This window comes from Austrofundulus limnaeus, unplaced genomic scaffold, assembly GCF_001266775.1.
Source record: "Austrofundulus limnaeus strain Quisiro unplaced genomic scaffold, Austrofundulus_limnaeus-1.0 Scaffold138, whole genome shotgun sequence".
NCBI lineage: Eukaryota > Metazoa > Chordata > Actinopteri > Cyprinodontiformes > Rivulidae > Austrofundulus > Austrofundulus limnaeus.
Window position 1 is genome coordinate 350,719 of NW_013952540.1, and position 14,860 is coordinate 365,578.

At 40.4% G+C, this 14,860-nt stretch overlaps 1 protein-coding gene across 3 annotated transcripts in view; it reads left to right on the forward strand.

Annotated features, from left to right (window-relative positions):
* Positions 1–14,860, forward strand: part of LOC106522871 (nck-associated protein 5) — a gene marked incomplete in the record, with an annotated part of 243,923 nt that overhangs the window by 113,865 nt on the left and 115,198 nt on the right. The window contains 1 exon segment of one of the 3 annotated variants that reach the window (XM_014016098.1): positions 5,856–6,142. Coding sequence (XP_013871552.1) covers positions 6,114–6,142 — 29 coding nt within the window. 3 annotated transcript variants of the gene reach the window in all.

Here is a 14,860-nt window from a genome sequence, read left to right on the forward strand (position 1 = left end):
AATTCAAAGAGACATTTTTGTGTAGCTGACCACCACTACTGAACTCCTTTAGCCATGATCCCAATAAGAGCTCAAAAAACTGTTTTTTAACAAATTAAAATTGAAGGCCTTCAACATTTTTTGATTATGGTTCATTTGTGTCTTAGTGCTGACTCAGCCCTCTATTTGTCTTTTTTAACTCAAACAGGACAATGGTGTCTAATTGGTAACCACCTGCTCAAATCAAATCACCTCAAATCAAATTGTGCTCACTTTATTTTCAGATTTCCTCTTCTGAGACATCTGCCATATTATGATTAACACAATTACCTCGTTGCATGGCATTTTGATGATTTGTGCAATAATCAGGCCCCATGAATCTTTCTGAGTGCTATGATGACAAATGGGATCAAGGCTGCCAAGCGTGATGAGGCATGTGACAACCGGGACATGGCGGGACGTGTCAGTTTTTAATGACGGCTGGTAAATCGATGCCAGATTTCTCACAATGATACAATCTCAACTCAGACCTGTGAATTTACCTGTTTTTATCTTCCAACTGTCTCACCTTGGCACTCCTTCTCCACGCTCATTTCTAATTTTCTCATGTGGTTAGTGTCATTGTTCTTTCAGGACATTAGTGACAATGAGTGCGGGGCTCTAAGTCAGCCTTGTCCTTTCTTTCCCCTTTTTAACCGAGCACTCCTGTCACAGAGACCCTTTTAATTCCCCCTTTCACCCGTCCGGTGCTTGCCTCCTCGTGCACTGGTCCTATTGGGTACGAGACAAAAGAAGGTGCCCCCTCCTCTTCATTCCCTTCCTTCTCCTGTTTCTACCCCCTCCTTGTGTCCCTGGGCCCTTGTAGGCGTCCTGGCTGGTTGAGGCTATGGGCTCCAAGCTGTAGTTTGTCACAGCCGTTCAGCTGAGACTGATTGTGATTGCGGCAGATGGGCTAGAGCCCATCAGCTCCTCGGACCAAGCAGACCCAAGCATTTCTTTTTTTCTTTTCCTCTCTGGCCTTCGCTCCCTTGATCTCGACCTCTTCCTCGGTTGTCCCTATCTGTCCCTTGTCAGTGCTTTCTTTTTGTGTTGGGTTGATTCTTCAAAAGCTTGGTCTGGTTTATCCAGAGTGCAGCTTTAGTTCGCATCAGACGAGGTGCTTGTCAGATCTTTAAAGAGCTGAACCCCATCACCCTTCACCTATCTGACATCAATTCACTGTAGTGTTTGGAACTACTCGTCATCAGTGCCTTAGTGTTTTTTTTATGTCAATTAATCCTTTTTTGAATAAAACAGCCTACAACTGGTTAAAGAGTTGGTGTCTAATTTCAAACCATTCAGAATCAGAATCAGAATCGTTTATTGTCATTCACACACAACATCAAGTACGTCTGTTCTTCGGCTGCCAAATGGTTTCATTTCACCATTTTTTTCCCAATATGTTTGTTGATCTTCTCTGCCTTTCAAAACAGAGATAAACATAGGATGGAGGCACTAAATGTTCCAGAATTTAGGAAAAACATTTTTCCCGGTGTCCTTATTTCTTATCCCAGGTTTAACTGCACAATCAAATCAATCGTCAACACTAACTTAGAGGAAAGTTTACCCAAGATGCAAATTTAGCAACCATGTTTTTACATATAAAACAAAGAAATCAGTGGAACTATAAGGCTTTCATATGATTTTAATGTTTAAGACTTTGAGTTTACAGTGTCATCATCAATCTTTCTAAAGGTTTTCTTTGTACCGTGGCTGATTTTTCACTCAGATTCTGTCCAGTTCTTGTACTGTCATGATATTATTGTATTGTGTCGTATGTTAAACAATGTTATGAAGTTTTCAGCTAATAGTTTCTTAAAATTTTTTATCTAAAATGGTGCTAAAAATATTGTAAATATATTTAGCTTGGTATGTTTCATAGATTCAACAAAATAATTCAAAACTGTTTCTTTATTACCAGCAATGTGTCAGAAGTTACCTGAAAATCCAAGTCCTTTTTTAGGTATCAGTGTAACACTGGTTCTTGGTTGAGTTTAGAAAATTCTTCCTATAGTTACAGTAAACTAACAGTATCTTAGTAGCTTAACAAACAAAGAAAAATGACTATGTCCCTAACCCTATTAACAAAAAACACTTGGAAACATTACAAGAAGGTCTGGCTGCTTGGCAGTGGCAGCTGGTGGATTTCTCTCCAGAGGGACTACAACTCCAAATTAGACATATCTCAGAAAGCAATCAAATATGTTTTAAGCTRTATCACACCACTGTATTTATAAATAAATCAAAACAATAAAACAACATTACAATGTCATGTAATATTTTATTTATTTATTTATTTATTTATTTATTTATTTATTTATTTATTTATTTATTTATTTATGTTGTACATAAATTTTGCTCTTCTGTAACTGAGAAGCAAATTTTTTCATGATTCTCTTGTTAAAGTCAGGGATGTTTTAACAAGATTCTTCTCTATAGAGAGCATGGTCAGTGCAGTGAGATGTGTGTTGTGTACCTGAGGAAAGTCTAGATTGTCTTCAGTGTTGAGAAGCTCCTCTCAGATTCAGCTGTGGTCAGAGGAGATGTGATGATAATCTTCACCGTCACAGTCCGTGAGAAAGTGTCTTGCAGATTGTTCCTCACGAAGAGCTGGAGCTCCTGAAATCATCCAGGCTGTAGATGAGTCTTCAGCTGGGTCTTSTTCAGCACTGGGTAAACCTCCATGGTGATCTTCAGTGCTGCTTCAGAGAACTTGCTGTGGTACACCTGGAATCTGCACTTGTTTTAATCCATGTTGGGTCAGATTCTCTTGCTTGAAAAAGGAGGCAGTGAAAGCAAAACAATGCATTATGGTACGTTCACACCGAACGCGTTTTGAGCTGCAGGAGTGGCCGGTTTACATGCAAAGTCTATGGTAGATGCGCCTCTAGGGGTCTCGAGGTGCGTCAAGTCCATTTAGCGCGGCACGCAAGGAAGTGGAAGGTAGCGGTAGAGCATTTTCCATGCATGCGGTGCGGCGAAAGCAGCTGATGCTCGAGTTCAAAAATCTGAACTTTCTCTGCTCGACGTGTGGCGTCAACCAATCAGAGAGACTCATTTTTCCACGTGACAGTTTCCTGAATGTTGCCCACTAACCCAAAACAGATGGACAGGAGCTCTTTAGATTAAATCTGCAGCTGGTGTTCTGGCTGGAGATAACAGCAGCGATGTGGGTCAACAGCTCGTTAAACTGACTGCGGTGTTAAACTGGGCTCAGGACAAAAAATAGTTTGTCATCTCGCAGCTCCTGGAGTGGTGAAACTAACCAAACAGACTGCCTTTAAATCACCTGGTTAATTAATTATCTGGTGTACGCAACGTTCACTTGCTCTTTAGTAAATAAAGCAAAGCCGTTTTCTTTATTTTGTCGTTATTTCATCCGCCGAAGACAGACTGGAAAAAACCCAAGACTCTCCTCCCTCTTCAGACGCGCCTCTAGTCCTTATCCCAGTCTGAACGTAGTGTGTCCAACTTGAGGCGTTGGGCGCATTTTCACTACTCATAACACGTTCGTTGTGAATGTATCATTAGCCTCGCTACTAACTGTTAGCCTTTTTGCTAACCAGGTCTTGGAAAGTGATCAAGTGTAAACTCTCCCGTCTTTGTTCTGCTGCTCTTTGTGTCTGGCTGATTGGATTCAAGTCCTTATACTTTAAGTTTCTCCTACTGTGTTGTCTTCTAAAAGTGTTGTGTTTTAAGAGACTTAGCTGTGTTGTTTAGCTCCTCCATTTCTTTTCTGGTTTGCTACGGGACCTGCACTGCCAAACTGTGATGTYGACCCACTACCTGTATTCAAAACACAGAGACTCTATTCTTTTGCATTGAGGATCTACTGTGCATGTCCAAGTGTTAACATTAGTCTGCAGTGGTAAAGATTTCTGTGCCTTGGAGTGAACCAGAAGTGACTCAACACTACAATGCGCATAAGTAAAATTAGTTTATCCATCAATACCTATAAAAAATTTATCTTGCACATCTAAAAACATATGTACATACTTAATTTTGTTGTTTTACTTTTATAATTTTTCTGTCCCAAAAAGTATAGGAGGGGCGGTACCCTAGCTCCCTCTATTGACCAGCGACCACTGTTGCTTGGTAGTATGATATAGAAAACTAGATGGAACTCGATACCAACCGTCGCTGATGTTCCCCATCGCCATCAATTGGTGACCAACTGTTAGGAGTTTTTTTTTGAGGAATTAGGCCACGCCCCCCAAAATTGGACTGCATTCCTGTAGTGAGCTGGATCAGAATCAACTATAGTGAATTTGGCACAGATTGGCTGAAATATGTGGAATTTAGAGCCAAATGTATGTCAACGACGTGATGTCTGACTTCGCCGCACCGCCATGACCATGCCTTTCACCAAAAAGTCTTTATGCTTGAAAGCGAGATCAACTTATCTGTCTTCTGACAAAATTTGTTGCTGATTAGATCAAGAGGGGTCAGAGATGGAGCTTTCCAAGGCAAAAAAAAAAACTTCCCGTTTTTGCGGGGTGGGGCTTTGATGATGTCATATGACCACCATGCAACATGGATGACTCATACCAAGTTAGGTGATTTTTTTTTTAGCTTTTCTATGTGAAAGTTACAGCTTTCTGAAACTGTAACGGACGGACAGATGGAAAGCATTTCTAAGTCCTCCGCCTCGGTGGCGAGAGACAAAAAGGAACGATTTGAGAATTTTGCACAGTATTGCAAATTGATCAGATGTGGAGGACTTCTCATACAGTATTTTGTCAAAACAATGCTGTTTTTATTTTGGTTTTCTTTTCATGATTGTTTGCGCTTGCTRGATTTTTGGAAATATCCCATTAACAACTTCTATAGCTATTTTAGTTGTAGTTTTATGATTGCAACCATGGTGTTAGTGGGTACATAATCCTAGTCATCATATGATTGACCACAAAGGAACCTCACGAGGGCCATCACTCAAAAAACAGAGGAAGGTAATTCTAAATTTTAATAAGTGGTGCGGAACTGATGGTCCTTGTTTCATGGGCTTTAAGTAGAACTAGCAAAAAATAAATAAAATAAAATAAAAAGCTGAACGAAACGGGAAGGAACACCCAAACTTCACTGGAATAGAGCTGACCAGAATCCAGAACAAGGAAACAAAACACAGAAGTGAAACTGAAAAGAAGTAACAAAACCAGTAGAACAGAACAAAACAAAGCCTCAGAACGCATTGTCACAACTTCAACTCCCTGAATAACATTTTGTTCTATCTGTAGTGCAGTATTAACCCTTTATTTATATCACAGTATTTGAAGAGTTATGTTTCTGTTGATTGAATTGTGGTTCTGACCAGTACGTAATATTAAAAAGTGGTAGAAATCATTGTTACTTTGCGTTCTTCGACCTGAAACAGCGTTCTTCATGCAAAATACACCATCGGCACTATCATATTGCACTGTACCTTAAATCTTATTGGACTATACCTCCAACAGTGCTGTTCTTAAAAGGTTTGGAATACCCAGATGTAGCACACAGTTGTCTCCAGTTGTCCCTGTCTGTTTTTTGGTCTGTTTAGTGAAACATCACAAGCCGGCTGCTATTTGCCCATTCACGTTGAACTCTCCCTCTTAACACCGTTGTCACCCCTCAAAAAACTCCTCCCTCTATTTGCAAACCCCCCACCCCATCCACGCTTCTTGTCCCCTGAGGAAAGAGACACCTTCAGGGGATGCGAGCCGAGCAGAAACCCCCTCCCTGTCCCCGAACACATGTTAGACGTCCTGTACGCTCAGGGAGGAGGGACGTAGAGGCAAAAACCAGAGAGAAACAGTCAGAGGAGGGATAAAGCCGGTAGGCTGGCTGGGCGGGTGAGGGGACGGCGAAGAGGAGGGAATGTGTACGTTGCGGCAGCGAGCGAGGAGAAGAGAGGAGAGTCGATGCGCGTTGCCAGATTGGGAGAGACAGGGGAGGGCAGAGGAGAGGGAGGCAGCGAGCGCTTGAAGAGAGAGAGAGAGACGGCGAGACGAGGCAGGGTGCATGTGCATTGTGGATGTAAACTTTATCATCTGCGGGATCAGCCGGAGCAGCAGCTGCAGAGCAGGAGAGCGGACTGGTGGATTATCATGCGTGTCCTCTGAATGCACCAGGATGCTGCATCTCCATCAGGGTAAGAAGTGGACTGTCATCTGCATTCAAGGAAGCGTCTCTCTCTCTCTCTCTCTCTCTCTCTCTCTCTCTCTCTCTCTCTCTCTCTCTCTCTCTCTCTCACAGGGTTTTTCTCTCTCGCTCTCTCTCTCTTCACTGGTAGAGGAACACAGAGAGGTTTAGCTGGGAGGTCTAATCATTTTCATCCCTTTATTGCTCTCTTAACTAGAGATGATCTCAATTAAGCAAAAAATGGTTCACTTGTCTTGTTGCTAGTGGCAACAGCATGGGATAAAGTACTTTATTTCTGATTGATTATCAGAGAGAAGTGATGTTAAATGCAACACTGCAGTGATTTTTTTTTGTCTGCAGGAATGCATGTTTCCCTTTTTTCTGCTCCTTTTGTTTTCTTTGGACTCCCTGAGGCAGATTAAGTTTTTTTAATTCTTTTATTTTTTTTCAATCTTTCCCCACTAATCCCACACTGAAATGACAGTTGCTGAACTGGGTGTGTATCCTGTTAAATGGTGGGGAATGTAGATTATGGCCTGTGTTAAAACTTTTCTCTCTAAACGTGGCGTGAGGTGCTGCAGCCCGTCAGGAGTCCCCGCCGTGCAGCTGGATGGGATGCTCAAGGGCAAACCCACCGAGAACAACAGCGTAGGGTTCTGGACACCGGGTTGATATTTTTGGCCGACTTTGTTATCTCTGAAAACAGAACTGTAAGGGAGTGGAGCAGTGAGGGCATGGGAGAGTAYGGGAGGTATCAGGAGTCTCAAGATGGTGTTGTCAACATGCCAGATACAAATGCCATACTGGCATTTTTTTTAGTTTTTTCCAATGTGATGAGTTTTTTTTCTTTTTTTTTTTTTTTTTGCCCTTGGAGCCATCACAAGAGCAAAAAATAGCAACTGCCATGTAGTGGGTGTTTTATTTTTGGAAATGCTGATTTATCCATGTAGAGGGCAACAAATGTATCCACGAGTACAATCAACCAAAGGAGCATGCATTTCAATTGAGTCTGTGGCATTTTACTTAAGATAAAGTAGTTTTAAAAGGAGTAATATGAATAATAACCAAGAATAGATTAAAGGTCCATCATCCTTTGACATTTAAACAAACTTCACATGTTGAGAAATGATAGTTACCAAACCTTAAAAACGTCATTCAGCATTACCATCCAGAGTGGATGTTGTGAAAGACTCTCAGCTACTACCACACCAGATTTTACCTCACTGTCTCTAAAATTGATAGTTATACACAGTGTTTGTGGTTTCTGAGGTCTGCTCCAGCAGTTTTAAGAGCCCTTCAACCAATTTATCATTCTCAAAGTTTTTACTTGTTTCCTGGCTGATAAAGCTCGGAAATATTCAAATTTCCTGATTGCTTTTTGATGAAGTTAAGATAGCAACGTTAAGTTATCTGATTGAAGCAAATTAAAAGAAAATGTTCATTCCCAGAAAAGWTGATATAAAAGAAGATGCTGTGTGGGAGAATCTGAATCATTTTTGATGTTTGAAACATTGATAAGTGGATTTTAATTTGGTGACTTTTAATGCATGTTCATTGTTCGGCTTATTCAGAGCGCTTTCATCAAGCAACATGGTCCAGATTCTGACTTTAGATCACGAGTAATCTGTAATTTATTCATGCATTATCGCGCACTGCTGAAACCCGGTGACTCACGCCAACAAAGCTCATCCAAAATAGGGCATTCATTGTACAAACACAAGCAATTTTAGGCTTGGTCCAGTAAAGGTTCAGGCAGTTTAACGTCTTTATTTGGAGCAGGGCAGTGATATCATCCAGTCACCAGGGCAGATGTGTTGGAGGGTCGGGTCGTTTGAGCCTGCTGCTCTCTGAAAACTACCTGGGGATTACCGGATAAGAGGATTGGCAAGTGGAGGATTTGATTTTATAGAATTAAAACTGTAATTCTTTCCATCCCGATGGCGCTGCATTGCAGTCGTTTATCCATGTTATTATTTTTCCCCCTGCTGTCTTGTTCTTGTGTGAAAACTGACGTTTGTTTGACCAGTCTAAAGGATTGAGTCGAGACCTCAAAGAGAATTACCGAAGAGTGACCTTTAGATGATCTTTACTAAAAAATAATAATAAATTACATGACCACAAATACCACATTATTTGACAATTATTACAAAAARTAAAACCTGTACAGTTAAGTGCTAAACACCAATAGACCAGAAATGTTTGTTATTTAATGAAAGAACTTAAAAAAACTAAGTTGTTATAAGTTGCGTATGGTCTTAAAAGCAGTACATTTTCAAATCTTTAAACACATCGTTTAGATCTGTCACAGATCTAATTTGGCAMATGAGCTAAAAGTTAGCCTGAGTGAGACCAAGACCCAAGTTTATTGTAAAAGGGTCTTTTTAGTAGCCTGGTAAAAACCAGACCCTCTGTAATTCAACAAAAGAAAACATGGAATTTAAAAGTAAACACTTTGCTTCGGACGAGGGTCTGGACTCTCGAGAAGGGGTTATCTGCGGAATCAAAGTGGGCGTGTCACAAGAGTGGGCGTGTCAAAAGCATAAACACTGTGGGCTATGAGGCCTACATGACGGTATCCTTAGATCCTGCTCGATCTCTTTACAGCCTGACCCTGACCCCAACACTAAGGTTAACCAGGAGAAATGTGACACTAGTAGGGTGCTCCAGAAAAAGTGGTGCCTTACAGTAACGCCCCTTTTGTTCTTGTCCAATCAGGTGGTGCCGTACAGTGATGCCCCTTTTGTTCTTGTCCAATCAGGTGGTGCCGTACGGTATCACCACTTTTTTGCTTGTCCAGTCAAGTGTGTCCCTTTAACAAAGTCCGTCAAATCAGGTGTGTCGCTTTAGAATTGCCTTTGCTTGTGACATGCCCACTCGTCTGCACTTGTCCGCAGAGACCCCTACTTGGGACTCTTGGCTATAGAGAAGTGATTCTTGCCGGAGGCGTGGCCTCTGCTGAAGTTTAAAATGATTGGATCAGTTGGCTGCAAGTGCCAGCTCCACTGTGAAGGAGGCTAAGCTAAGAAGCTAACCGGGAATTGCGTGCGCCGTAAACAACCCTACTGAGAGGAGAAAAGTACCGAGCTGAATGAGACGACTGTAAATGAGAGCTGCTGCTTTGTCAGAAGATTTATTTTAAGTTGGAAGCCTTATCAACACAGACTGGCTTCATTCACTTCCTCCACTGCCGTATGCTAAAMTAACTAGCAGACACTGCACAGAAAATCGACGTTCTGTTCTCTGATAGGCCCGAACAAAAATTCTCCAGAAGAAATCCTTGTCTATGGGAGAAATCCCAGGCGGAGCAGTGAAGRGAAACTAGAATTGAGCGGAACTGCGTAGGAAGGCTAGGGCCAGACTAAATTAAACTATCTTCTAGAAGGCTATATCTTTAGGTACCTCGCTGTTTATTTACACTTCAGAAGGCTGTAATAGGATTTTAAAAATAATTATTAGTCCTTTTGATAAAATTTAAAAAACAAAAATGTTTCTGAACAACCCAATTAATCTCAGGTTTCTGATCATTAATTGCCATAGATGCTAACCTAAGATTAAAAACACCCAAGAAGAGCTAACGCGACTAGCATTCTGTTTATTGCTGGAAATTTATACATAGATTAACAGTTTTAAAATCGTTACTAAAAATAGTTTTTGTATCAGCTATAACATAGAGACACATTCAGTGGGATTYAACAAAAGAAAACATGGAATTTAAAAGTAAAAACACTCATTTTACCAATGTTTTTGCCACAGGTACCTACGGTAACTTTACCAGGACAAACAGTACCATGCAGCAACTATTTTGATGACTCTCTTAAAATGGCAACTGCAGTCTTAAAAATCTCATAGTGGTTCATGCAAATACTTTTATGTACTTTAACATATGTAGATCCACTTTAGTCTTGGTTTCAATTTAATTAGCTGTTAGCTCAGTTTATTCAGAATTTAATGCCATTTCTCCAAACAGAAGTCGTTCAACGGGCTCACTTTAACAGGTCAGTATTAGTGTCGCAAAACATTTTTACAACAGGTCTGTACTGTAACTGTTAAAGACACCACGAATAACAAAGTTGGACAAACTCCTGCCAAAATTTGCTTGGAGTTGGCAAACATATCACCAAAAATACAAAAACATTCTAGTTCTCTGAAATAAAAAAGTCAAGTGGTAATAATTTGAATTGGATTCAAACACTTGCACAGACTATTTTTAAAGACATATTTTGTTGCACGTTTTGAACATTCTCAAAATTCCAACAACATAAAAGTGAGCCTCTGAACCAGGGAACTACCTCACGAATCCCTGTTTGCCCAGTGAAACACTAACTTGTGTGTTTCTAAGGTTTTCACAGAAGAATATTTTAAAAGATGTGAGCTATCCTTAATGTTTTAGAGTTAATATCAATGTAACCAAATCAGGTTTAGTGGGGTTAAAAACCAACATAAAAATTGTTCATTCTATTTTTGCTCAGTTCTCAAACTAGTAATATCTCTGGGTTGAGGTTAAAATAGTTAAAGTTCATTGGTTTCTGAAAATAACTTCAATGACATGTTCATTTATGGCTGCGAATCGACATAACTCAAACACCCAAGTTAAGACCACCCCAGAACCTCATATGTTCTGTTGGATTTTCTTCCACCCCCTTTAACTCTTGTCTGTCATTTCGCTCCTGACTCCTTCACATCCGATTTTCCCAACTTTTCCCCCTCCTTTTTCACCCCCAACTCTCCTTATGTGGCGCTCCGTATTTGGTGACCCTCCGTCAGCATGTCGGGTTCAGGTCAAACAGAATTACTAAGGAATGTTCCCTTGTTCAATGGCTGTCCCAGCGAGCCTCAGCATGGGAGCATTTCCCCTTCATTGACAGCAAGAGGACTTTGATTTTTTGACGAGGGAACGGTGGGGGGAAGCTGCTTCCAGACATCGTTCCCATATAATTCCCACTGTCTCTGCTGTCTTCATCGGCGCTGTGGAGCCGTAAGCCAGTTTAATGATGTGAAGCGCATCTCAGGATCTCGCCAGCTTGTTGAGACACTTTTGCCTCTGTGACTGCGGGCCATCCAGCTCAATTAGGGGTGCTTTGAATGCATTCCTCCCCCCCGTCCTGCTCTGCATTTATCTTCCCTGACAGACTGCATGTGGGAACTCCAAAAACAGACCAAATTCTGCAGATCTCTCCGAGGCTGAGGTTGGACTTGTTTTTTTTTTTTTTTCAAAAATAGCATCTGAAGATAAAGAATATGCTAGACATGTAAGTCCAGATAAGATATCATGCTTTTTATTTTACTGAGTGAGTAGACTATCATATGCCTCTCGGTGTTTCCTGTTAGCTGAGTTTAGAGCATTGTAACTGAAGAAGAACATAAAGTTTAATAGTCTTAACATAATTTATACCCTATAAAAGGCTTTTATTTGCTAGCTGCACTGGCTGTTTTGCCTGGAGACAAAGCATTGCCCAGGCACTCATGTTGACTGCGAAGTTATGTCAGTAGAGCTGGAACATTTTTGTGGTTTCTAAACAGATAAACCCTCTCAGAGTGAGCATACAACCATGGGGAAAAAAGTCTACCCTCTCAGTTCTAGAGTTTTATGTATCAGGATATAATTAAAATAAAGATCTAGTCCTTACCACCTCCTAATCTAACCTCAAGGAAACAAAAAGTGGAAAGATATTTATCGTAATGAAGACTCTATTGATTCACATCGATTTGAGAAGGGTTAAAGGTCATTTCCAAGCTATTTAGAGTCCATCATGGTGCACAAGTTTATTCACAAGTGGAAAACATTTAAGACAGCTGTCAATCYTCCCAGAAGTGGACATCCCAGTTGTCCAGCTCAAATGGTAAATGGACTGTTCTTACACAGCGCTTTTCTATCCGTCCAGGACACTCAAAGCTCTTCACACTACAGTGTGTGCCCTCATTTACCCATTCACACAGCACTAACATATACAGTCCCTATAGAGAYTAATCAGTGCCAATCACATTCATACACTGATGGGACACACATCAGAGACATTAGGGGCGAAGTGTCTTGCCCAAGGACACAACAACTGAGACGGCTGGACGGGGGATCAAACCGGCGACCTTCCGGTTCCAGGACGACTCCCCTAACTACTCTGCCACAGCTGCCCCAGCTCAAACTCTATAGGCCTCAGGTTGGCAGGTTAAAGATTGAAGTTCATGACAGCACAGTTAGAAAAAGAAGAAACAAGCATGGTTTTTTTAGAAGGTTTCTTCTCTATAAAGGGAACATGGACATGAAGTACTCTAGAGTCAAAYGATGTGGTGGGTATGGTTCCGCTAACAGCTAACAACAGAACAATTTTTTTGTTTAACAAATTAGCTTTTTGACAAAGTCTGTAAACAGCTAACTAACAATCTGACTTCAGCAGGTTTGTGTCTGTCTCACCAGTCTTCAGCTAGAAGGAGATGAAGATGTGTGATGCAGGCAGCAGTTAGTGATTAGCTGTTAGTGTTAGCTTCTGCTATTTCTCACGTGTTTAGCTGTAAGCTTCTTCTAAAGGCCTCCACATACTCCATCTGAAGCCAAGCAGATGGCGCACAGTCACGTGGTTGTCCAGCATTCGTTTTCACACACACCATTCATAGGCCTAGACACACCGAGCCGAGCTCCTGGGAAACCCCTCCGCTGTGGGAGACCTCACTGCACTGGGTTTCTTCCTGCTGGAGTCTACACTCTGGAAAGAAGAAAATCAAAACCCTGATCTGCTGTTATTCATCCACAAATCTGTCCTGGTTAAAGCGCCACACTTTTCTGCAGATGGATTCCTCCATGCACGTCTTTTTTTAAATCTCTATTCATGAGTTATTGGCTGTTTGACTATCTTTATGTGTCTGCTTTTAAGTACAAAAATCAGCTTCTGCGAGTATATATATATATATAAATTTTTATTTATTTTTTAAGCAAGTGGTTGAAGTAAAATGCAGTGTCCAAGCACTTTCAGCACAAACAATGGGCACAAACGTCTGTCCAATCACAGAATGAGTTTTTATTTGGAGGGGCTGAAAAGTTCTCCTGGTGCAAGATGATATTTTTTAACTGTTGACTTCGTTTTTGTTTAATAAACAATGATTTGGTAGAATCTGTTGTCAAATATGTCTTGATATGAAAAACGTTGGAAGTGAAGGAATGTGGACTTGGTTTTTCCAGTGGCTGGAAGTTGGAAAGGTTTGTTGGCTGTTCTTTGCATCCAAACTGCCTGTTTTCCTGTCAGAACTGCCATAAAATAGTGTCTCTTTTTACAATAGAAGGGTTTGAATGTCTTGGCTTGCAGACATAAACTTTTGTTTTCCCTTTTTAAAAGCTTTGTTGATATGTCCCATGGTGTCTCGACTTTTAAAGGGGGGAAAAATAATCCCCAAATTGGATTTGTTTTTTTAGGTCATAGACTTGCATGCTTGACGGTTTACAAGATAATATGGTTTTGCCCTTGTTTATGACGCGCAGACTTCCAGTTGACACACTTTTACAAGTTTCTTTTTTTTTTCTGGATCAAAGCTGTCACTTTTTTGAGCTTTCCCTCTTGTTTTATAGTTCTTCTCTTGCTTCGGTGAGACTTTCAGTGTTTGAGKTTGGAAAAAGAGGTCAGCGTTTGGATTTTGAGGGTTGTGCGAGACTGGGAATGTCAACAAGCCTCTAACTCTCCACTATCTCGATCGTAAATCATCAGGTAATAGCTGGGGAAACGCGCAGGGCCACAACTAGAGGCTAGAAGTGTTGGCGCAGCTGGAAGGAAAATAGGGAAGCTCACCTTTTTGAAGCTATAAAACATCTTTTTTTTTCTCCAAACAACCCTGTTGTTTGGTTTACGTTTTTTTAGCATTTGCTCAAAGTGAGTTACAGTGCCTGATTACCAGCATGCCTCAGAGCCTCGACACAACGGCGATTGCACTATCTCATCTTACCTCACAAATTGCCACTCTGAATATGGGTTGAGGACGACTCTCAGCTTGTACCACTATCTCAAACCTCAGCTCAGTGCCTGCAAATTTGACCGAGTTGTAACCATTTATGTTGACCAACGTAGCTTAGCTGTGACGGCCGTGTTAAACTGAACTGACTCGGTTGTGGAGGTCCATTCATTGATCGTTTTTTCAAAAGTTTCATTTAATCTATTGGTTTATGAAAGATATTGCAACAGACACAATCACATAATAAACCTACTAAGAAAAATCTGTACCACTTTACAATAAGGCTCCCCTTGTAGATGGCTTATAAATACTAAATAGATAGGTTATTAATTTATCTGTAAACACTTTATAAATCATTATTAAGTGTTTATTATGCATTAATTAAGGACGAGAAAGAGACAAAACTGTCCGTTTTTTTTTTTTGTGAAATAGTGAGTCAAATCTGTTCATGTACATATTACATCTAAAGTGTTATACTAAACATTTCACACTAGGTTAACTTGTAAACACAATGATGTATTGGAAACACATATTTTACATATAATATTGCACTGTATTATACATATCCACAACTATCAAAGGGAACCTTATTGTCATTTATTAATCATTAATAAATAGTCTACCTAATATCTGTTAATATTAATATAATAATATTATGTTGATATTTTATTTATATACCTAATTTTTGCTTTTTCTTTCTGATAATGGATGGACAGCACCTTGTGAAATCCTTTTCTGTGAAAGGTGCTATATAAATAAACTTACTTACTTACTTACTTACTTACTTACTTACTTA